Source organism: Manacus vitellinus, unplaced genomic scaffold (assembly GCF_001715985.3).
Source record: "Manacus vitellinus isolate BGI_N305 unplaced genomic scaffold, ASM171598v3 scaffold_41_pilon, whole genome shotgun sequence".
In the NCBI taxonomy this organism is placed as follows: domain Eukaryota; kingdom Metazoa; phylum Chordata; class Aves; order Passeriformes; family Pipridae; genus Manacus; species Manacus vitellinus.
In genome coordinates, this window is record NW_021940545.1 from 4465964 (window position 1) to 4491300 (window position 25337).

General features: G+C 50.7%; 1 protein-coding gene across 1 annotated transcript in view; it reads right to left on the minus strand.

Moving 5' to 3' along the window:
- Nucleotides 1-25337, minus strand: part of GRIK4 (glutamate ionotropic receptor kainate type subunit 4) — a 179230-nt gene that overhangs the window by 40240 nt on the left and 113653 nt on the right. The window contains 5 exon segments of the mRNA XM_018078601.2: nucleotides 1610-1771; nucleotides 13093-13146; nucleotides 16116-16294; nucleotides 21109-21274; nucleotides 23728-23825. Of these exon segments, the coding sequence (XP_017934090.2) occupies nucleotides 1610-1771; nucleotides 13093-13146; nucleotides 16116-16294; nucleotides 21109-21274; nucleotides 23728-23825 (659 nt within the window).

Sequence of the window (25337 nt, forward strand, 5' to 3'; positions counted from 1 at the left end):
GCTCCCTCCTCCTTTGTCAGATGCTTCCTCAGCTCCAGAAGAAAGCCCTGGGATTTTGCAGCTCGCAGGAAACCTCCCTCCTGTCACTTCCAGCTGTTGAGCTTCCTTTTCCCCTCTTTAGGATGAGCTATTCCAGGAGACAACTCCTTCCCAGGACTACAAGGGGAAGTTCTAACACAGAGGGGAGATGAGACCTGCCAGATTTCCAACAGCAGAGACGATCCCTGGCGGAATTTTCCTCCCAGACAAAGGCAAGGAAACACATGCCCTGCCTGGGAATATTTCAGCTCTGCTCTGTAACTTCCCCACCCAGGGCAAATCCCTTTTTCATCACCTGGGACATGGCATTTTGAAGAATTCCAGGCATAATCCTGCATCCTTCCACCTGCAGGTTTTGCTGGTTGCTCGAGACAACACAGGGTAAGAAAGCCCAATGAGAATTTTAATTTCCCCATCACACCTGCTACACTCCTGTTCCTACTGACTTCTTCTGCTTGTACTATTAGAGGGAAATTTGTTTTTAATGCCTCTGAACTGTCATCCAAATAGGAAGTTTCCTGGTAGCAATCCCATGGAGATTTCAGCAGGGCAGGCAGCAAGTGAGTGGAGCAGGGAGGAGGGAGAGCAGGATGGTTCCAGGCACATCCAACAGGCAGAAATAATAATAATAAGGGCAGCAAGCTCCTAATTTTGCCTGTTAAGGATCACTTTGTGGTGACAATAAGGTTTTCAGAGCTGCCTCAGCTCGTCAAGGGGACTCTGAGCTCATTAAAAAACAAGCAAGGGGGTTCCACTGATGGTATTTTCTCTCTCTCTCCTCCCCCAGCTCCAGTCACAGCACCCCTGATGTGGCAAATGTGCTTTGCAAACCTTCCCAGTTGGGGAGAATCCCTGGGGAAGATTTCAGTCCTGATCTGCACATTCATCAGGGAGATGTTGGAGCGTGGAACACAACCCAGCCTTTTGGCATCTGCCTGAGCCCAGCCCTTTCTGGGCCATCTGCATTCCCAGTCCCTCTGCCACGAGCCATTGTTACTGGAGGTAAAACACACAGGGACAAACTCCACAAGGGAAACACTGAATCAGAGCTGCATCATCCCCTGCACTCACAGAAAACACAGTTTAAACTAAGATTAGGCTTGAATTAAGAGCTGTGCCCCAGTTCAAGCACAGGGAACCCCTCTAAAGCTCTGCTCCCCAAGTCCCTTTGGGCAGCCTCTGACTTTCAGGATCACTTTAGTATTCTCCAAATCAAATCCTCCTCTGCAAATCACAGCTTGATACCCAAATTCCTCTCCTACCTACTCAGCTAAAATGCTCTGTCTGGCTCATCCTTCCCATTCCTCTGCCCACAAAAGCCAGTCCAAGGTGCAGCAGTACAGCTGCAGCCTGAGCTCCTCAGCACAGGGTTCACTTGGATTAAATAATTCAATTATTTAATAAATTTAATAATTAAAAAAACGTACCCTTTGAGAGCAGAGCTTCTACCTCTGCATTGCCAGGCTCTGCTCAGGACCATCCTGAAGTTCCTCTCACAAGGTTTTCCTGTTGGTTTGTGGCTGTTCCCAGCCCAGGGAGGCTGTGGGTGATGGGAATGAATTTTACTTACTGCTGGCCCAGTGAACGGAGCGTGATCACAGTTCTCCTGCCAGGACTGGTTGAGGCTCTGGACAAACTCTTGGAAGAAGGCATGAGACTGGTTGAAAATGGAAAATCCCAGGATGTTGACTCTGTCATCCAACAGGCTGTCAAGGCGCTGGAGGGAGAACTCCTAAAGCAGCACGAAGCAGAAAATGGGATTAGAGAAGAAAACAGGCACTGGAAGCTTCCAAACCAGCCAACCCTTGGAGGGAAGATGGGACTGTGGAGTTACATGTGGAACCCCCTCTCCACACTGGGGATGAATCCCACCCACTCGTTGGCGAGGAAGGTCTGGGTGCTAAACAGGATTTGTGCTGCCCATCTCAGGCTTGTAATGAAGATGGCAGCCAAGTCCAGGGTTACACTGCCCAAATTTCATCAAAAAAAAAAAAAACCCTCCAAAAAAGGTTAAGGAAAGTTTCCATTCCTGAGCTGTGGTTCCTGCCAACCCACACCTGAGTGGGGTGTTCCTTCTGCAGTTACAAACCACCCCCCTTCTGGCAGGAGCTCCCTGTGACACCAGGGTCACAGCCCAGGCAGGGAGGTGGATGATGTATTTCAGATGAAGCCACTAACCTGCTCCAACAGCCCAGAGAAGGTCAGCTCTGCTGTGGGAGGTCCAGAGCACACAGAGATTTATATTTCTCAAGCGCTGCCCTCTCTCCAAGGCACTCCCAAAAACAGATCCCTGCTCTGTTCTCTGTGAAAACACTGCTGTGCCTGAGAGCCCCAGGCAGTGGGAGGACACCAGCAATGGTTCTCCATCCAAACTCAAGGTAGGAGGAATCCCCAGGCCACCAAGGCCACCTCTTTTCCTTATTCTTCTGAATTTCCTCTGAACTGGGCCCCAGCCTGGGTGACAAACATCATCTGCTGAGTGAAGCTGCTCCACCACCACGATCAATTTGGTGACACCAAGTTTTAAACTGTTAAGTTGAACCAGTTCCTTCCCCAGGGGAGAGGAGGAACCTAACCTTGACCTACCTAATCCTAACAACCCCATCCTGCACTGGCACCAGGTACCAGGAGGAGATGCCACTCCTGGGACACCCTAATGCCCTGTGGAGGGTGGGAAGGTGCTTTGACTGCAGGGTTTTGGAGTTTGGGAGCATTCCCCTCACAGTTCTAAAAAGCAAAGTGGTACAATGCATAAAAATGACTGCATATTATAAAAATGACAGCGAGAAGGGAAAGCCCTCCTTTGCCACTCACATCAAGGGAAGCAGCTACACGACAGATTCCTGGAGAAGGGTCCAACCCTTCTTGTCCTATTAGCAGCAAATAATGGCACCTTCCTCACTAATTTCTCTTTTGCTAATTGCTAAAATGGAGCAGGGAGGTGGGAGTAATAATAGTTTCAGGAACTGCTGGATGCCCATTCTCCTCCATCACTGGCACGGACGGCTCTGGGCTCTGTGGAGTGTGAGATTTGCAACAAGCCAGCCCATTTTTTACCTTTGCTGCCTTCCCGGGCACGCAGGAACAGCGTCTGTAAATCTCCAAAACATGGGAGTTACAAGACTATTCCAGCCCAGGCAAACTCCCCCGGGAATGTGATCAGACAGAGGATTAAGTGCGTTTTGGACACAACCGCATTAGCGTTGGGTAACATGAAATTGCCTGTGAACTATTGATTCATTGGGATGATATTATCCTGCTGCCTCCCTGATGGGTCATCCATTTACCCAAGGCATCCTGTCAGCCCGTGCAACGAGGGCAGGTGGCTAATGAGGAGCTGGGCTGGAGGAGATCCTGGATGCAAACGGAGCAGCAGGAGATGTGCTGAGCCCCCCCCTGGAAAAAACACCATCTCCCTGCAGCCAGAGCTGGGAGGCAAATTGTGCAGGGCACGAGGCAGACAGCTGCCTGACTGCCCTCCTGGCTTGGCTGTACACAGAAGGAAAATGGGATGTTTTGTACCAGAACAGCCACACAGTCCAAGGCTTTGTTCTCGGGCCAGACCGCCCCAGCCTCCCTCCCTGCATGTATCCATTGTGCCTTTTCTGCCCTGAAAACATCCCTAAGCTTTTGAGGCTGCAGGTTTGTTGTGCTCTGCTCCTTAAATTAGCAACTAATGGGCGAGGGAAGGGTCTGGCTTCCCGCAGGGAACCCGAGGCAGGGGTGAGGTTTGTTCCAGCTGAACCCACAGCTCTGACTGCTCCGGGGTCACTCCTGGCCCCTCGCCCAGCTCACGGCACAGTTTTTGGAGGGATCCCCGCCTGCATCAGCCCAATTTCCTCGGGGAGGGTTCCCCGGGGCTGGAGGCAGCTGCCAGGGCTCGCTGCCTGCAAAGCAACACAGGCAGACCCCGACACGCTCCCCCCAGAGACACCAATTTGCTCCGGTTCAAATGTCAGCAGCAGCTTTTCCCAGCTCTCATTAGCAGTGGCTGGTTGGGTCTTTTCCTACAGCCAGCACTCCCCATCCACATCCATCTTTTTCCAGGCAAGCCTCCAGCTGCAGAAAACCCCCTGTCTGTGGCTGTCATGACCATAAAGCACCAGCTCTGTGAGACAGGGGGGTGGCATGGCCTGCACCCCACCCTTTCCCCCCACTGCCCCCTGCCCCTTCCCTCTGCTCCAGCTCCAATCTCTGGCCTCTAAACGTTTTTTTCCACCAGATATTCACAAAACCACTCTGCAGACCCAGGTCAGGGGGAAATGAGCCGTGAGCTGCCTATGCAATGAGATGGAGATAAACCACCCTTGGGGGACACACTTCATTTGCAGTGGGATAAGAGAGATTTGGTAAGGTCAGGCTTTGCAAGGAGGGCAAAGGGGTGAGAGCATCCAGATACTCAGCTCAGCTTCTGTCCCTGTCTGGGCTTTTTTTTTTTTTTTCCCCTTTTTACACACCCATTCACCACGCTTGACATTTCCAAACCCACGTTTTGCAAACACAAAACTCATTTGCCATTCAAGGCCTGCAGCTCTCAGCTGATTTCCCGTGGCAAGAGGCAAACACAGGCAGGACAAGGGGCGGAAAACCCCGATCTCAGGGGTATTTTCAGATGGAGATCCAAAGATTTCTCACTGAGACAGAGTAAAACTGACTTTTGCCTAAGCTACCACCTTGCCTCAGCTGCTGGACAGAGCTGAGGGACCTAATTCCTGCACAAAACACTTTCACAGCTGCCTTTCTCTCCTCATATAGTTCCTCTTCCTTACCCTCAGTGCTGGCTGGTGCTTTTGCAGGCTAGAAGACAACTTTCCAATGCAATAAGAGCAAGAAGCCATCAGGAAAATAACTCACATTCTGTTTAAAAGGGGACTCCAAGGCTCCTCCACCTGTGCAAATACAGCTTTGTAACCACAGGCTTTCAGGCAGGTGGACATGGGAGGATGTGAATCAAAGAGATGGGTTCAAATAGCATCTCCCTTATCATCTCTGTTCCATCACCAAGGATTTTCCCCCCCCTCCCTACACTGCAGCAATTGCAATAGTTGACCAACACTTTGCCCTCCACCTCAGTCCAACCTGAGGTGCAGAGAAGACCACCAGGAGTGATGCCAAGGTGAATTTCTGGGAGACAAAAATCCTGAATTCTTCCCCCTCTTTTCAGTCCTTTTTTAAAAACACCCACCAGAAGTCAACATTCTGCTTCAAGAGGCATCGGGAAAAAACAGCCCCAGAGTGTCAGCAGCCAAAATTAATGAACTTTTACAGGTGAAAAATCCCTAGGCTTTGCTCAAACCACAGCAAATTCTGCAGCAGCACCAGGCAATTACAGTGTAGGTTTTCTGACTTTTATACTGCAGGGCTGCAACCTCTAAATATGTGCTGTTAAATAACAACATTTAGCAATTCTATGGCACTCTATATTTTCCAAGTGCTAGGCACACATTAGCTAATTGAATACAAAGGGCTTCCCTGGGAGACGAGGCTGGAGGAGTTATTAGAGGGTGAAGTCACTCCTATGCTTCAGGAAGCACTCAACCTGCACTCTCACTTCACAGCAGGAGACAAAACCTCTGGAGTGACCCCAACATTCAGACCACTGGGAGAACCTGGCTAATAAAAGCCACACAGCCAAGCCAGGGCCTCAGCACCCTCCCAGGGAGCAATTTCTTCCCAATATCTGATCTAAATCTGCCCTCCTTCAGCTTAAAGCCATTCCCCCTTGTCCTGTCACTCCAAGCCCTGGTAAAAATCCCCTCTCCAGCCTTCTTGCAGGTCACCTTTAGGCACTGGAAGGTGCTATAAGCTCACCCCAAAGCCTTCTCTTCTCCAGGCAGAACATCCCAAAACAGACACAGGTTGACAACACACCTTACAATGCCAGGCATCAAAGATAGCATTCCTGTATAAGCACATCATTAATGAAGTCTCCTCCCAAATGCACACCTCAGTGACCCACTCCCAGGCTACAGGACACCCCACAAATGTGGGGAGACACCAAAGGGACACTTCAGTGTCCGTCCTGAGATTGCCTGGCAGCTTTTAGGCAGGAGCCAAACCTCCAGCCAGTGCAAAAGCACAGCTCTGGTGACTTCACTGCTGACATCCCTGGGTGCCAGAGTGCACCACCACTCACCATTTTAGGGTGAACCAGAGGAGAGAAATTATCCCAGCTCGGGATCTCTGGGCAAACAGACTCCAAGGGGTCTCTCCCCAGGTCTTCCCTCACCACCCAAGTCTGGGAAGAAGAGGCTGGAGGCTTTGGTGTGGAAAAGGCCAGTCAGGCAGGGCACTATCAGTGTCATAGCAGCCTGCCTGGGGAGCAGATGTGTCTGAGAGTGTGGAGCTGCCTCCCCTGCTCGTCTCACTCCAGCGAGTGGCTCCCGGTAATTGCTCCCCCCGCAGTGCCCAGTTTGTATTCAGCACTCTCTGCAGCAGCTATTGAGCTCCTTCCAGCTGCATTGATCGAGCTGGTGATACTGCTCTGCATCCCATTTGTGTGAGCACAGCCTCGCTCCCCCACTCGATCCTTATTGCATTTTTAATAACCCGGATCACCCGGGAAGCAGGGAGACAGTGACCACTCCCTGCAGGATGGAGACCTCTCAGGGGCTCAGCTCATTTTCGGTGCCACCAAGACCTTCCCACACCCTGCTTGTCCTCACCCCATCCCAAGCCCCCAGCAGCAACAGGATTTGCTCAATTCAACCCACACTAACAAGATGTCTGTCTCCCTCCCTCCCCTCTCCTGCTCACACACACATGTTTATCTCCCTCTCCTAATCACTGCAAGGACTTCATTGGATTTTTGGATCTGCTGATCAACAGCCTCCAAAACACCCTCAGACACTGTCATAGCCCAGTGCTCAGCAGGGGAAGTTCACTGCTGTAAACTCAGCAAGCTGCACTGACCTCAATCCTGGCTGAGGATCCGGCCCCTCTGACAGCACCAAAAGCTGATTTACACCAGGCACAGCCTTGCTGTGGGCTCAGGACACACTGTACTGTTCCTTCTTTGTGGGCTGTGAAGGAGAACACTGGGCCAAGGCTTCCATTTCCCTATTAAACCCTCACTCTGGCAAAACTTCCCTGTCGAGAGTATTTGGTGCCTAGAAAAGCTCTCACCCTCCAAACACAGACTTCAGTGTCCATCCTGAGATTGCCTGGCAGCTTTTAGGCAGGAGCCAACCCTCCAGCCAGTGCAAAGTCAGCACAGCTCTGGTGACTTCACTGCTGACATCCCTGGGTGCCAGAGTGCAACCACCACTCACCATTTTAGGGTTAACCAGAGGAGATAAATCATCCCAGCTCAGCATCTTTGGGCAAACAGACTCCAAGGAGTCTCTCTCTCCAGGTCATGGAAGGCAGAACTAGTACACTCAGCCCAGAAAGGGCAGAGGGTGCCATCCTGGTCCTATTTGTGTTCAAAGAACAGGTGGATGTGGCACCTGAGGACAGGATTTAGGGATGAACTCGGTGGTTGTGCTGGGCTGATGGGTTGGAATTGATGATCCTAAAATCCCAGGCTGGTTTGGGTCAAGAGGGAACTTAGAGATCACCTTGTTCCAACCTCCTGCCATGGGCAGGGACACCTTCCACCAGCCCAGGTTGCTCAGAGCCCCCTCTAACCTGGCCTTGTTCTCAGAGGTCTTTCCCAACCTTAACAATTCCATGATTCTATTTTAACTGAACACTCTGCAGCTGCTCCAGGTTTTCACAGCTCAGGTACAAACATGTTGAGTCCAGGGCAAGACTCAGTGGCAGGGAGGGGAGCAGAAGGACTGCTCTTCCTCCAGGGACACCCAAAAAATGGCTCAAACACGGACTCCTCACAAGAAGCTTGAAAACACTTAAGGCTCCTGTGTCACAGAATAATTAAGGCTGGACAAGACCTCCAAGATCTTCATGTCCAAGTGCCACTGTGGTCCCCTACAGTGCCCTGGCACATCATTGACAACAGCAAGAGCACGAAAAGGAAGATAAATATGCAAATAAACAAAGGACACACAACACAAATGACTTCCCCAGGGGACTGGGGGTATCTCCCACCCTTCTCCATCACTCCCAGCTCCTCACACCACTGGGACACTGACCCTGCAATGGTCCCACTGACCAATTCCTCCCCCAGGATCACCAAACCTCCTCTGTTGGATGTGCCTCTCTGGATCCTGTTGCCCTCAGAGCTGAGCTGCCAAGTCTGTTAATCATTCCAAAGCTCCAGCAACACATTCATTTATTTACTCAAGTGGACAATATTATGTTAAGTGCTTTATGGCTTTCTTGAAAGGCTCAATTTATTTATAAACTATTGACAGAGTCAATAAGTTCATAATGGGCCACATGTAGAAATCAATTCCCGTGGAAGCAAAAAAGAAAAAAAAAAAAGTCATCACAGCAACAAATTGTGGCCTTTTGAGGAGGTAAGTGGATGTGGTAGATCTACTCAAGGCACTGTTACTTGGCCATTTATGTAGTAAAAGGGAAACTGTGAGCTAAGGGACAATTTAGGGGAACCATACACACACACACACACACACACACATATATATATATATATATAAAATTTGATTGCTCTTACAAAGTTGACACATCACAAAAGCATCAGTGTGCCATGTAAGGGTGGGTCCTTAACCTCCTCATGCAAGGAGAGCTATTAAATTTTGGAGGCTGTTCTTCAAACGATGGCACTTTAGGAAAATACATCCTCAGTGAAAGCACTTGTCTGCAACTTCTCTGCAGGGAGCCCGAGGTTTGGAGAGCAGCAAACCCTCGGGGGGGAAAAAGAGGTCAAGTGCTGATGTTGGGACCTGAAAAAACACAGCTCTTGGAAAAATGAGGGGTAGGAAGCCTGAAAGACAAACAGGACAAGACAGCGTGAGGGCACAGGGAAAGAGGGAGGTTTGCTCTCACATCAGAGGGCCTGGGGGGTACCTGATTTACTGAACAACTGGAAATCCAGCCCAGGGTGGACTCTGAACAGCACAAAGAGACTGGGACAAGGTGAGGCAGCACAGGCAGAGAAAGCCAGGGAGGTGCAGTTATTCTTTGTCGAAATGCTCCTGTTCTCGTGCTAAGCAGGGTGAGGAGAAATGGCTTTGGCAGCCTTGCAAAAACCTGATTTGTTTGCCCTGCTACCACATGCCACTGAAAACATGAACCATAAATCCAGGGCGTGATGGGGGCTCTACAGAACGGTTTGTATCAGCTGCTGGGGAACAGGAAGGCTGGCTGGGCTGCAAGGGAAGATTTGTCAAAGCATAACGAGAGGAATCTGCCTTCCTCACCTGGGTGAGGAAGAGTGAGGGTGCCCAGAGCTGGTGCAGCAAAGCCAAACACCACTGGGGCTCAGGGTGCAGAACCAGACACAGAAAAACAAGGTTATTTCACCAAAAAAAAAGCTGATTTCACAAAGCAGGACTAAAAACCTAAGCTCCACAGCCCTGGTCAGACACTAATCTGTAGTTCACTGCCCCTTCTGCTTTACTTGGCATCACTACTTGCTTCCAAGGGATGTCACTGTGATGACAAGCTGTCACTGAGATGTGTGACATTGGCTGGGGGATCTGGACACTCCTTTCCCCTCCAGTTCCAACGAGGCACCCAGAGCGACAATTCAGCTTTGAAACCCTCCTCCTGTATGAAGACCTCTTTATAAATCACTAAACAAAGAAGAAATAGGACACAAACAAAAAAAGAAAAGCCCCAAACTGATTTATCTGGTCTCTGGGAATTGAGCACAGCAGCTGTTTTATCAGCAACAGCACCTGCACACAATATTGTCAGGGAAAAAACTGCATCCAGTGAATAGCCTGCCTGACTGAAGGCACTAGTAAAACTCCTCTACACCTTCCTTCTGACAGTAATAATTTTAATTGTTTCCATTATTTCCATCTAATCTCCCTGATAAATGTTTTGAAACTTAAACCCAGCCTGAGGTCCATATGTTATTAAAAAAAAAATAAATGCAAACAGAGAGGGGAGAAGAAAAAAAAAAAAGACAAACTCAACAAGCTGCATGGAATTAACAAGCTGAAAGAATTAATTGTAGCACGGGATTTTGGAGGCATCAAACACCCCTCCTACTCTGTGCTGCTGATTTCAGGGATTTCCAGTGCTGGAAGGAAGGTTTTCTTCAATGCACAGCAGGCCATTTGCAATGGTTTATTTAGGTACTATTATTATTATTATTATTATTATTATTATTATTATTATTATTAAGCACACCATTACCCCCTTACATGGCCACAAGCTCTGTGGATCCCCAGCCAACCTGTGCCCTGCCAGGGAGCAGGGAAGGGACAATGAGGAGTTCTGAGCCCAGCTCAGCACCTCCTTGGGAAATTCCCTCCCAGAAGGGCAATTCCCAGAGCAAGAGAGTTCCTCCCTGTGTGGAGACACCAGGAAAACACTTGGATCAGATGGATATTTTCTGCCAGGGGGTGGAGAACAGGAGGGGGCTCGGCTGCCACGGGGACCCCGTGCAGAGATGATGGATGCGGGGAAGCAAAATGCACACCAGACCTGCTCTGCTTCTCTGAGTTTCATTAGGAACTCCTGGAAAATTTGTTGAGCTTCTGCTGCTGACAAAAAAGGGTCCCCTGAGCTGGCTGAGGGAGCCTGATAATGAATTTGCACGCAGTAAATTAGCCTGTGGATATTTTTCCATCGGGCTGCTCGCCTCGGCTCCCATGGAATTCCTCCCCGTTTGCTCCTGCCATCGGGCTGGGAGAGCATTGCTGCCACTATCTGCAGCCATCAGGCTGGAGCAGAGGGACCATCATCCCAAAATCTCTCCCCTGTGCCCCGGTACAGTGGGAGCCACAACAACTTCCCTCCCTCTAAAGCTCCGCAGAGAGCGGAGCTGAGACACCGCGAGCTGTCGGCTGGGATGTGCTTATTAAATAAAATTAATGCTAAAAGACAGAAACAGAATTCCCCTCGACTGCTGCAGGGCAGGTGTTTAATTCAGCATTTTATCCTATTTTCTCCTCGTTTTTTTTTTCTTTTTGCCTGAAATATTTTTCCCATCTCCGAGCAGCTCAGTGTTACACAGGCTGTCTGTTCCCCTTCTGATGGTTCTCCCCTCATTTAAAGCCATCTTTTTGTTGCTCCCCTTGACAGCAGTTCACTGTGATTTTATCTTTTCTATTAGGCAGTGATTGCAAAACCTCAGAGGGTTCATTAGGAGCTTGATAATCCCCCCAGATTTATGAGTCTAAATTGCTCACTCCCATCTCCAATCCCCATTTAAATATTACTAATTTCCTTAAACATCTCTTCCATCTGCCCAGGTTTTGTCTGATGTCACCTTTCTGCAACAGTCCCTGCCAAAAATCCAGTTAGTTCTGCTAAGGGCTGGTCTTTTGGACAAAGTGGTAAAATAACCTGGGTAAACACATTAATATCTTGTGAGAATGAATGGTAACAGAACTCATTTCCTTCTCACCTGCCAGAACTGAGTTACACGAGATGAATGGGTTTCAAAGAGAAATTTCACCTCAAGCAAATGCTTAAATCACACCCCTGCTCACAACTCGTGTGGGGGTGGAGGTGGGGAGCTTAATTTTAATAGTTATTTCTGTAATCTGTGAACAGACTCCGCTGTGCTGGTGATGAGCAAACAGAAACCCCTCACTGTGTGCACAGTCTGTGGCACTCTGACTGCCAGGGGAGGGCAAGGGGAAGAGGAAAAAGTTGGTGGGAGCATTTGCAACAGGAAAACTACTTCCTGGGAGCGGGAAATGACTGGAAGGGTTTGGAGTTGAGGCAGGATGTGACGGGGGTGGCACTGTCCCTCACCAGCCCTGCCAGCAGCAGCAGCACAGTGACACTGCCTGGGGGGGCAGAAATCACAGCCCCCAGTCTCCATCACTGCCTGACCCCCTCCAGGTACATCCCTTCCTTCTCCAGTCCTGCCCAGTGCTGATCCATCCCATGGGGATGAACGGGATCAGTGAAGTTTGTTCCTGCTGGGCTGACATGCAGCAAGGACCCACAGATCAAACACTGAGCAGGAACCAGAATCCTCTTTGTTCAGGCAGCAATCTGGTGGTTTTTTCTATATTCTCCCTATCCCCTTTTCCATTCTCTGGCCAAGTTGCTCTCTTGGCTTTCCAACCCCTCCATTTCACTCCTTTCCCCCTCCTCCTCTCCACTCCAGCTCTCCTGCCCACCCGTTTGGCTCCGTCCCTTCCCGTCTGTCTCCCACCCAAACACAAAGCATGATTCAGCTCTCGGCTTTCCTGGCACAGGCACACCCTGGCATAAATATTAATAGAAATTAGAGAATATGACTATCATATGGGGCTGGGAGGCACCTCCACTCAACCCTCCAGCCCATCTCAGGTTTCCATCAGCCCCACACCAGCACTAAAAGGCAGGTATGTGGCCTCCTGGTATCACTTCCCTCACACCACACTGGCAACTGCTGCAGCAGGAGAAGTTTCTCTGATGTTTATTTTGGGTTTCCCCCTGCTGCTGCCTAAGCCCATTACTCCTTGTTTAGCACCGTGCTCTGGGGTTTAACCACACCATGCCCCCATTAATGTTATTAGGAGCTATAAAGCCAAACCAGGGGCCATGCTGGAATACACCCACACTGACGGGCTCAGCTTTCCTCTGTCCCACAGAGCAGCAATCAGAGGCTCAGCAGGAAAGCACAGGGCTGTGATACCCTCTGGATGCTCCTCCCAGGGCAGCCTGGACTTTTGCCAGCACGGGGAATGGGGTCAGGGGGTGACACTTCTGAATCCTTGCTCAGCAGCAACCCATCTGCTGGAGCTTCCCAAGGACCTGCACATCTCACTGCACCACAGCCACAGCGTCTGCAAACCCTGCCTTTGGCTGCTGCAACCACATCCATCAGCCTTCACCTCCCAAAGACCAGGGCAAGCCTCCTCCTGACTGCTGCTCAGCTTTGCAGGAGGACTCCCCTCCTCGCCTCCCCTCCCTCCCCACCCCGAGCCCGTGGCTCTTCCCGGGGGTCAGGGGGATCAGCTCCCGTCACCAGGACTCCGCCCGCGCGCAGGAGGGAAGCCGAGAGCGACGTCTTACCAGATTAGTGAAGATATAGGTGTAATAGGCAGATGCCATCCCCAGCTCAGCTGCCTGTGAAGGAGAGGAAAGCTGATTAAACCAGAGCCCGACAATCTTCAGTCTCCACTCCAGCAAGGCACAGCCTGGGCCACGTTTGCTTTTTCATCCTTATCGCTCCGTGCCAGTGCTGCCTTCCCACGGCAGGGACGGCTGGGACACGGCAACACTCCCTGACCTGTGCAACTAAAGGCTGGGGAAGCAATTCTGCAGCAGGGCTGAGCCTACCTGAGGTCCCCTCTCAGCACAGGGGCTGCCTGGCAGAGAGAAATGACCCAACACTGCCCAAGCTGCAGCTCCAGACCCCTGGGAGCTTCCCTGCTCCCTCCACGGGATGGAATTCAGGGATTTCTGCACGTGGCTCCATCCTGTGGGTGTATCCAGCCAAGGACAGGATGCCCATTGGAAGCAGAACCTTTTGAACACCCAGCAGACCCTAATGGTCCACACAGACCATGGGTCCTGAAGCCCCAGCCCCGAGATTCTCCAGAACACCTTGGGATGAGGAGTTCCATGGTGTGTTTGGAGGGGAAAAAAGGTTTGCTGAGGTTTTCTGCTTTGTCTATGGAAGCTGCTTTGCTCCTGTTCAACTACCAACATATTTGGGAACATAATGGGAGCAAACAGCAGTTGAGAACTCCAGGCTTGTCTCTTCCACTGCAAAAACAGATGCAGAGAACAAGGTAGGAAAAGCTCTTTTGGGATTATAGGAGAAGGAAAGTCAAGCTGCTGGGGGTTTTCCCATTTTGGTCTCCAGCCCCACAAATTAATAAGCATTAATGGAACCCAGTAACTCAGCCTGTTCTCCAGAATTTGGACAGGCTTTTGATGGCCACAGAAATAGAAGAAAAGAGGGTAAAAATATATAGGGATGCAGAGAGGACACAGATGTTTCCATGGGGATGATCTCTTCTAGAGATCACAGACCAGATCACTGAAGTCCTTTTCCAAAATTCTCACTAAACAAGTGAGTTAGTTGTGGGAACAGATGCTCAGGAAAGTGAGGCATTAATCTGCAGATCCTCCTGGAAGCCTGTGTTTTGCTGCCAAGCACAGCTGGTCCCAAATCATGCTTCGAGACATTGGCAAAGAGGTTTTCCCATCACTCCAAACCACACAAAGGAGCAGGAGACAAAGAGAGAAGGGCCAAAGGCAGCACCCCCTGATTTTACTCCCTTTCAAACTCCCCCAGAAGCTGAAGGATGGTGACAAGAGAAAATAAGTGAAAGAAAGGTCCCTCTCCCTACTCCTGCCCGTCCTTCACCTGTTCCTGTGCAAACCTGAGGCCATCACCACTGCTGGTGGCTCAGGTCTGGCTGTGTCCAGCCCTTTGGCTGCACATTGTCACCCTGTCCCTGGCACAGGTGGCAAAACAAACCCAGCAAAGTCACTGGATGAAAAGGGCACCCTGGCTCTGGAGGAGGCTCCCGACAGCTGCCTCCTTTTCAAACCCCCCACAGTAAAACCTGGCACCAGATTCCCTCCCTCTCCCCTTGCTGGGGCCAGTGCTGATGTCAGCTGTCCCTCTGACCCACTTTGAAGTCATTGTGGCTGATTTCAAGGGCAGAGGAGCAAAGGGAGCAGCAGAGCAGCTCCCAGGAGCGTGGCTCCCATCGCCCGGAGCTGGGACAGGCTGGGAATCCAGGGAGCAGCCACGTGTCTCCAGCCCACACCTGGAGGGCAAGAGATGAGAAACTGTAATTCCTCCCCCTGTGGCAGGCCAGGACTGGTCTCCTAAGACAGAGCTGACATTTCCAAACCAACAGTGCCCTTTTCTTGCTGTCGGTGACCTGTGAGAGGGACAAGGCTGTACCTGCTTGCTCGACACCCACCTCGCCCCATATCTGCTTCCACCTCTGTAAGGAAAGGACTTCCCAGCCTCCCAAGGTGCAAGAAGTTGCCAGATCACGAGCTCATTATTTATTACCTTCCATTCCTACAGTCCTCTGGCTGGGAAGGCTGGATTAGTTTTTACAGAAAAAAAAATCGTGGGAATCACTGACATCTTTATCAGTTGTGGCAGAAGGAGCTGGGCAGGGAGGCTGTGAGTGCCTGAAGGGAGCTGCTGTGTGCCTGTGGGAAGTCACTATAGCAACAGAGGAGGGGGACAGCCCTCAGCAGCCAGGCAGCAACAGGGACCTGGGGTGGGGGGGAAAGGGAGAAAAAAAAAAAACCACACCAAAGAAAATCCCTGCGCAGAGAGACCCCAAAAAATCCCCCAAACTGCCTATTTAAAAATAAAAAATGACATGCAGCGGAACAAAAAAATCTTTGGGGAGGTGGGGAATAATAAAAACATCCCTTCTGGCTGTCATCAAGGATAAATCTGACACAGTCAAGGCCTCTGGATGACTAATTCCGTGATAAAGCAGCCAGGACACTGCGTGGAATGGCTGCACCAACAGCCAAGGGGATCCCACGGCTTGGATCCTGCCTCCACTCAGGAATGTGCTTCTTGTACCTCCCAGGATGCGGGAAATTCTACCCAACTTTAGACTCCATCTGGAGCCACTGCTCAGTTTTGAGGCAGGCTATCAAAACAAGCTCTAAAAACTGCAGCGAGAGACCATTTAAAAATAAACACGATTAAAATGAAATCTCGGTTAATAAGACAATTTAAAAAAAAAAGAAAAAGGCAGCAAAAAGTTAAGGAACATAAAGGGAGGGGAGAAAAATGAGACACCAGTGCACTGATGGACTAATTTCAGAGGGCTGAGCTGTTTGATGGCAACAGGAGCCACCAGCACACACCACTTGGAGAAGGCAAACACATCAGCTCAGAGTAATTAAAGCATCACTTCCCCAGATAAGAGTCCTGGAAAGAGAGGGCAAATTATTTTCCCCATAAACTCCATCACAGTGGCAATTCCCCTCTCAGCAGAGCCCGTTTCCAGGGATTTCCCCACTCCATTACCATGCAACACGTGGGACTAACTCAGGGGGAGCAGCAGCCCCCGGAGCTGGGACGGGGAAGGGACACTCACCTTCTGCAGGATGGTGTGGGACATGGAAGCGTTGGCATGGACAATGATTGTGGCTGTCTTGTCATCCCTGATCTCCTTCAGGAGAGGGGTGGGATCCCGGCTGTCGTCCAGCATCCGCACCGAGAGCGTGTCCTTGGAAATGAGGAACTGCCGGAGCAGCTTCTCCAGGTTTAAAAGGCCTTCAAAGAAAAGGGAGAAAGGCCTTTAAACGTTATGCTTGGCTCAGAAAGCTCTTCTCCCACGGCCCACAGCCATTCCCAGTAGGATGCAGTCCTGCAGTTCTGTGTCTGTGCAAAGGAAAGGATTTGGGACTCACTGCTTGGCCCAGCAGGGAATGGGAAATGATGGAACTACAACAGCTGTTCTCCACAAAACAGTGGCCCTAAATTCCTCTTGAGAAGAGATAAGATTGTTGATACGAATTTTCTCAGGACCCCAGAGTCCAGAGAAGTTTTTCATAATCTCCCTGTATGTGGGATTGTTCTGGTTATTGGAGGATTATTCCTCCTCCTCCTCAAGCATTTCCAGCTCCCAGACTAAGTGGTCTGCAAGGCACAACTCAATACACTTGGGAGATCCTGGAGCACTCTGCTGGGAAGCTGCTGTCTTCCAAGGGGATGGAAAGCTCTGCTGAGGTCATTGCTAAAATACAACATTAATTCCACATTGAAAAATGGGCTGAATTGGCTGTGACTAAAACTGTGAGTATGGTCCTAGTGTGGGTCAGAACTACCTGTGGGCTGGGGGTTCCCAGAGCAACACAGAAGCCAACAATAACACCAACCAACCCACCAACCAGCATAGTTGGTGCTTTATGGAGAAATGAGGAGAGTTTTAAAGCAGGACAATGTTTGCAGTCCAGGCTCTGTGGTTGGACAAGGTCTCTGGACATCCACCTTCCACCTCCATGGCACAGCCCTCCTCCTCCCCCCAGTCTGCCCTGCCAGCTGCATCTTTGCCTCTCTGTGCCCCACTGAGCCCCCTGAGTGCTCAGCACCACCCGGGGCAGTGTCTGGATGGGATCAGCCACGGGAAGGGGGCATGGAAAAGGGTCACCTTGTCTGCAGGACTGGGCTCTCCTTCAGCTGCAAGCTGGAGACAAAAAGTATTAGTGAACACCCCCCTGGATGAGTCCTGACTTCCCTGGGCTTGTTCTCCATCACCTTTTTGGCACTTCTGACTGAAGTTTCCCCCTGGAGCCTGGTCACTGCAAGGGCTCCTTCCAACCCAGCTGCCTTGAAGTCTAATAAGATGTCAAAGCTCCTGCTGCAGCTTTTCTCAGTCACGACAGCATATTTGATAAGAGTCTGCCTCTTCCAACCCAGCTGCTGAGTTTCATCAAGAAATAACCTCCTGTCAAGTTTGATTGACCAGAGGGACCACCAGATGTAATCATTGGTGAGGCACAGACAGGAGGGAACTGAACTGAAGGAAACCAAAAAGAACAGAACTATGAGCAGCATCACATCCCAGCTGGCAGAGAGGCAAATCCATCCTCCAGTCAGGGCTCTGCTCTCAACCTTCCTCACTTCTGGCTGCACAAACTCCCTCGTTCAGCAGCAGGTCAAGGGCCAGGGAGGCAACACAAGAGGATGTGACTGAGCAGAGCTCTGCTCCCAAGGACTGCCAGCACTCCACAAAGGTAACAAAGCAGTGCAGCTAAAGGGACACATCCAAGATGAGGAGCCTCTCATTCACAGGGAGACTTTGTCAGCACGTTAAGTTTGTTCTGAGCTCCTCACAATGCTCTGGCCTCTTAGCTTTTCTCTGGGTACAGGCAGGAACTCAGCAAAGGACTGAAAAAACAGCCAGGACTGCTGTGGGTCACACCAGCTTCTTTTTCTCTCTCGCTGGCCAGCAAATTCACTCTGCATAAAGGACACATGGAGCAGACCTCACCTGAATCCTTTTTTTGTGTGTGCTAGCCCACACGAACAGTAAATTTTACCCAAGCCCTCCATTTGATCCTTGCAAGGTTTATTTCCACCTAATTCCACCCCTGCAAGGGACCAGCCAGGTTGCTGCAAGTAACAGAGCTGAGACTCCCAAGTTTACTGACAGCTCATCCCAGCAATATCTGCTGCTGTGAAACTCAGGAAGGTGTTTTCAAAAGCACATCAAGCACAGAGAGGAGGAAGTGGGACCAGGGGGGAAAAGAAATAAAAAAAAAAAGGAATCATTTGATCTCCTCCTCTGACTGGAGGAAATTATCATTTCCAGCACATCAGATCCTACCTGAAGCCTCATCAAGCTTCCTGCTTGCAGCTCCTCTTGCTGTGCTGAGGGAAGTCTCTATTATCTGAAGAGATTCCCCTTTGTTTGATGAGGACTGGAGATGCTGCTGCTGCCAGACTGGCACTTCAGAGGGATGTGAACACGAGTGAGGGCTCAGAGACTCCTCCTGGCAACTCTGAAGTAGTGAAGGGAGGGCCAGGGTGCACAGAGAGGCTGCACCAGGCACCTGCTCTTTGAACAGCTCTGTGGGGACCAGCACTGAGCTGTCAGTGGCCCAAACTGGCCAGTGGCAAGTCCTGACCTTGCTTATTTTATTTTTCCTTATGCAAACCTTTGGAGCTGGCAGGAGCAGCCCACCCCCAAGCTCTGGGCACACAAGCAGCTTCCTGGGAAGTAGAGTCCCACATCCCTGTTTATTGCTCATTCCTGTTCATTCCTCTTGCCTGTGAGGCTCTGCTGATGGACACCCAGAGCCCCAGCAGTTCTATTTGTGACTGCAGTCCCTGACACCGATGGTTGGGAAGAGAATGGAGATTCCCCTCATCCAGCCTCGCTCTTACACCCAACACCACTGCTCAAACATCCCTGAGCATCCCAGGATGTGCTCAGGGCCCTTGATCTCAGTGCCCTGGTCTCCTCTTTTTAAGCACTGGGTGCTATTCCCTCCCCTCTCTGACAATCAGAGCTCCTATTAAACCCATGCACCCCTCAATCTGCCTTTTTTGGGGTAAGGTTTTTGTGGAATCACACCAAACCTTCCACATCGGGACTTCAGAGCAATTCACAAACTGGCAAATTATTCCACACCAGAGAGAGAAACCGAGCCACATAATCTCAATTCCATTCACCAAACTGAGTCACATCATCTCATTCTCTTCACCAAACTCAGTCACTTAACTGAGTCATACAACCTCATTCTATTCACCACGGCACTACACTTAGGCTGGCCCAAATTCCTTGACTTTGAGGGTCATTTCCTGCTTCTGCCAAGGCAAATTGCACTCAGCCCCCAGAGGAAGGATGTGACTCCCTGCAGTGACAGCCCCATCACACAGCCCTGCACTTAAACCAGAACAGTTACAATTTTCCCCTCCTAGGGCCCAAATAAAAACGTCCCTCAAAGCAGCATTTCCTCACTGATGAGCACACAGCTCATATGCTCCCCTTACTTGCCTCGAAGGAACCTTCCAAAAGCCTGAGATGCCTCGAGTTAGTTGTTTAAGGACTGTGCTCAGGAGCAGTGCATGTCCTAAGGGAAAATGAGGCTTTCTGCTCCTACATGAAGCTTGAGTATGTGCTCTCTTACAGCCAGAGCATTCTGTGCTCCAAGCCCAGCTCACATCAGGTCCTTCCTGAGCACAAAAGAGCAAGATCCACAAAAGGCACCCAGCCCACTGCTTCCCAGGGACTGGGAAGGACTCGGGTTCTGCAGCTCATCCTAAATATTGAGTTATCCAGCAGTAAAACAAATTGGATTGCTTCAAGTAAAGGGGGTGTCGTTGGTTTTGATCCAGTTAAATGAAGAATCTTATTAATCATATTAATACCAACAGGAGGCACCTGCATGTTTTGGCAGAGAGCTGGGGAGGAGGGCAGGGGGGGATGTGTGCTCTGTGGGGACAGGGCTCTGAGCCTCCTGCAAGGCAGGTGAGAAAAACCTAATTATCTTTTCTTCCCCCTCCTGCTTAAGGTTAAGGCAGACAATGAAAAATTCCAGCCCTGGAAGTAATGCAGGAGAGCATGTGCATGATTTTAATTGCATCATTTTGAGTCGGGTCCTTTCCTGGGGTAAATCTGAGCACGTTTACAGAAGGTAATTCACTGACTTCCATCAGCTCAGTATCTGGTCTCCTCAGGGCACGTGAAGCAAAAAGGAAAGGCAGAGACACTCCTGTTCCCCCTGTCCCTGTGCAGGAGTCACCACAGCCCTGCATTACTGGCCCAGCTGGTGGGGTGAGGTTTGCCCAGGGCTGGCTGGGAATGGTGCTGCCTTTCCCTCCCACCTTGGCCCAGTCAGAGACCAGCATCCCCAGAGCTCTGCCTGGTGCCTTTTCAAAGCCCCTCTTCCAGGCTGGTTTGTGCCATGAACTGTGCTGATGAACAGGGCAATAAAAGCAGAATTGCTGTGGCTGCTCCACAGCATCTCCCTCCCTGCTGTTCAGTGACCTCCACGAGCACAGGACCCACTTTGCTCTCAGCACTGGGATGCAGAGCTGCCTCTGCCACGTCAGGAGCTCTGCAGAGGTGAACATGGTCCTGCTGAGGTGAAAGCTCCAGCAACCAGATGCACCATGGCCAGCAGATGTAGGGCTGCAGAGCCCAAGAGGCCATGCAGTGTATTGTCTATTAATCAAATCCTGCTTTTAGGCCACAAGCTGCATGTGGGTTTGGGAAAGACATATTTCAAAAAGCTTTACTTGCCTAAAATAATCTCCAGAAACAAGCCTAAGCCTTTTTTTTTTTTTTTCTAAATTCAAAACCCCATCTGTGGAAGCAAAACACTCTTCAGATTGTCAAACAGAAGGCAGGCAAGTCTCTTCCCATCCCCTTTCCTCCTCTCACAAACACCTCCCTGCGGGCAACAGGGTGGAGAACCTGTTCTGGGGGGGGAGAAGGATGTGTCTGCACGAGAGATGGAGATCTGGGATGCAACACTGAGGTCCCACACGCTGCTGGGGGGACCTTCTCCAGCAAGCACCAAACACACAGGAGGGGATGGAAGAGAGGGGCAGGCAAAGCCAGCCTGGCAAGGACTCACATTCAGCTTTGGCACAGATGAGGCAGGCAGTGGTGCAGTTAAAGAAGTTCAGGATTCCTGCCACGGCCACGCTGATGTCGGTGTTGCTGGGATGGAGGTTGAGGGTGGTGAAGCGCTGGAGCTGCAGCTTCAGGAACTCCTCCGGTGCCACTTTGAAGTGAGGAACCTGAGTGGGCAGGGGAGAGGAAAGAAAATATAATTAAAGAGGAAACAGAAATAAAAACAAGTAAATCTGCGGTAAAGGGCCTTTGGTGTGAAATGCACAGCAGGCAGGAAGGGAAACATCCCAATAAAACTGAATAAGTGTTGCTGGAGTCAAGAGAGGAGGGTGGGATTTGTGCAGCAGCAGAGGAAAATAATTATCACAGCAACGAGAAGCCACGGGGAGAAGTGGATCAGGAAAAGTCTTGCTGAGCCACTCAGAGAAAGGCAACAGGGTCTGTGATTACAGCCCAGGAAACCTTCCGGATGAGTTCAACCTAATTAGCTGGGGCGCTAATTGTAGCCCGGCCCACACTTCATGGCTGCCTGGGTAAGCAGGGAGGAGACTCTGCAGGCAGGCAGGGATACACTGGGATGCAGGCAGGCTGGGATGCAGGCAGGCAGGGATACACTGGGATGCAGGTAGGCTGGGATACACTGGGGTGCAGGCAGGCTGGGATGCAGGCAGTCAGGGATACACTGGGATGCAGGCAGGGATACACTGGGATGCAGCCATGGAGCCCCCAGCCCTTTGCTGTGTGCTGCAGATCCACCCCTGCCTGCTGAGCTGGTGTGTCATCGGGCAGTTAAGGGCAGATGAGGGGGAGAACAGGATGACCCCGTGCTGGCAGGGCTCCAGAGAGAGGGGAACAGATGCAGCAGCCAGAAGCTTTGGGCATTTTTGATCAGCAGGTAACAGGTGGCCATACCATGGGCAAGCTCCAAGGGACTGGAACCACCAGCCCAGATAATGCTGCATTTGTCATTAACACACAGAGCAGGAGGAGGGGGTGGGATGCTGCTCCTGAGGGAATTTGGGGAGGGGGGAGCTGCACACCTTGCAGATTCCTGCAGAGGGAATGGGTGGGCAGACAGACAGATCAAGCTCAGGCACTGAGGGTTCAGCCAAATAAGGAGAGGGAATATTGTTTTCCTTTTGCTGAGTGAATTATTTGCAAGAAATAGAAGTCAGAGAAAGGGAAACATCTGCTACAGCTTCGTTAGCCGAGTGTCAAGTCGACTTTTCCTTCATTATTAGCCCTTCCTGAAGCTATCAGCCTATGCCTCCCACCTCTCTCCTCTTGGGAAAGCCTATTAGCAGCTTGTGATGGCTGTTTTATTGACAGCATAAGCTGTTTGCTTAGCAAAAGGAAACTTAAAAGAGTAATAAGCTGCTATCTGCCTTGATTTCAGTCTGCAGCCTTCATCCCGGGCTGTGTTAGCAGGGAGACAGGCTGGGAGGGAAAGCTGAATTCCTGTAACCAGAGCAGACAGGGCAGCATCCTGATCATTCCTGGGAGCCAGGATGAACCTGAGGTTTGCAGATACCAGAGAGAAGGAAATGCAGACAGAGGGGACCCCCCAGGACTGATCCCAGCCCTGGTTCAGACCCTTCACTCCCGGAGTCCTCCTCTCCTCCCCAGGACTCTGCCCCATTGCAACACCCCTTTCTGCACAGGGGGAAGGAAATCTCTGTGCCACAGGCACTGGAGGGGTGACACAGCAGGGACAGGTCCATCCCCACAGGTTCCAGTCCCTGCACCACGGGGTGACACGGGGACACAGCTCCCTGTGCCCGAGGGATGGAGGGATGGCTGGAAGCAGGGGGCACAGTGGCACCAGCTGATGCTTCTGTGATACAAATCACAGGGACCTGCTGCAGGTTTGCATCCCTAAGAGGGCAGCTGAGAATCAAACAGCTCAGAATTGCACCGGGACTCACCTTTCATTGCTGAGCAAAAAAAAAAAAGAGAGATCAGAGACTGGAGGGGCAAAACACTCCCGGTGTGTTACTACAGAGCTGCCTGGCCTGGGATGGAGCACAGGTCCAGGAGGTTTAACAGGAGAAAGCACTACAAAACACCCCCAGGAGACCCATCCTGCCACAGCTCAGTGCATTAGGTCTGAAAGATCCATCTCTTCACCGCTTCTGATTCTCCAGGAACAACGAACAGCACTCATTTGTTAATGTGAATTACTTCCAGTGCTTAGTTCCAGCCTCCCCTCCTCGGGGGCTGGGCTCCAGAGAGAGCCCACGAAATGGCTGAGAGATGTTATCTGGCTTTAAAGGGATGAACTGTGAGAGGAGAACTCAATTTCTTGTCCCCTGTGCAGAGCCAGATCAGCGTAAGGTGGTTGAAGGCTTGGGAAATATTAAATCAAGCACACGGTCTGGACACAGATAAAAAGGGTTTGCATCGATGGAACACCAGTAAACTGTTAAAAACCAAAAAAATAAAGCTTTCCACGTTTGTGCACGAAATTGTGTCACACCAGGAGCTCTGGCTGGGATGCTCAGGAAGGATCAGGGCTCCCACAGTCCCTCCCAGCCCTGGGCAGCCCACCAGGCACGGGGGTATTGGGGCCAAGTCAGTGTGAGGGCATAAACTCACCCCAGAAAGGAACTTTTCCACTTACCTCCTTCTCCCCACAGATATTGCTGATAATAGAGCTCGAGGCTGGGCTTGAGGAAGGTCCCAGGACTCCAACCACTCCTTTGGGGAGAATCTGGCACACTGTGGGCACCAGAGAGAGGGAACAGGCATTAGACTTCATCCTCAACTGCTTACAGTCCCTGCTGCACTAAGAACGTCCCATTCCTCCACACAACACACTCCCTGCCATTTACACCCCCAGCATCCCTCTATTCCCTCTGAAGCATTGTCACCCTGCCTGTGACACTCTCCCTCGTTCCCCAGCCTTTTAAAATCCCACCTAAACCCTCCCCAAAGCCCCAGTATCCTCATCCCTGGGGGCTCTCTCTTTTAACACCCCTTTTTGTCCCCAGGATAAAACAGGAACTGAAGTATGTGGAAGATGCTCAACACAGCAGTGACCCAGCTTCAAAGCATCACCCAGCAGCAAACAAACTTGTAGGAATTGCTCCCCTCATCCTCTGCAGAGCTCAGTGGTAATAATAAGGGTTGCATTACTGGTTTTCATTTGTTTGGGGTTGTTTTTTTTCCCCTATCTGTATTTAATCTTCTGGCTCCTGTCCAGCAAGGTTAGCAGAGCAATAAAAAAAAAAACACAAAACAAAACACCCTGACAAACCCGAGAAGTTAAATCTCTTCCCTGCAACCTTTTGTCCTCTCAATTCACAGCACAAATTTAGCTGAATTGTGCTCCAAGGAGGAGCCCAGCTGGTGTCACCTCCCTGCTGCCATCCCCATCCACCAGGAATGCTCCTCGGGAGCAGCTGGTGCAGGCAAAGCCTGAACAGAAGGCAGGAGCCCCTCGTGCCTCAATTCCTGGGCTCTCACAAGCTCATGTGAACATGTGCTGGCCACGGCTCCTTCTGCAATGCCAGACCTGCCTCAGCATCCTCACACGCTCAGCTCCTTCCTCCCCACACACACAGAGCCACTGGAGCCTTCCTGAAGGAATGGGATGTGGAAGAGGGGAAGGGAGGCACCAAAACTACCCATCAGTTCTGGCTCACAACGTTTTCATGTGGAAAAATCAAACCACAACAGCACAAAGCTGGGATTTTAAAGCTTCTGATGCTTCTTCAGCATCAAACTTCCCTCCTCACCACAGGTCCCTGGTTTACACCTCAGATGAGCTTTTGGGATGGTTGCAATGAGTTATCCAGGCTCAGTGGCTGGAAAAGGAGCTGGAAAAATTCAAATCTAAACATGTTGTTTTGGGGCTTTTTTGTAGCAAAGGGAATTCATCATCAAAATGGCTGAAACACAGATCAGAGCAGGGTTTTTATCAATTCGAAGTCTTTAAATCAGGGCTGGATGTGAAATGAAAGCCTACACTGTGCTTGGGGTGGTTTCAGAGCAGTGAGCTGTGGGGTGGAGCACAGAGTTTGGAAGGTGAACTTCTACAGCCTGATTTCAGCTACCCAAGGTTGCCCAGAGAAGCTGTGGCTGCCCCATCCCTGCAAGTGTCCAAGGCCAGGTTGGATGGAGCCCTGAACAACCTGGGCTAGTGGAAGGTGTCCCTGCCCATGGCAGGGGGTGGAACAAGGTGAGCTTTAAGATTCCTTCCAATCCAAACCATTCTGGGAGTCTGTGATC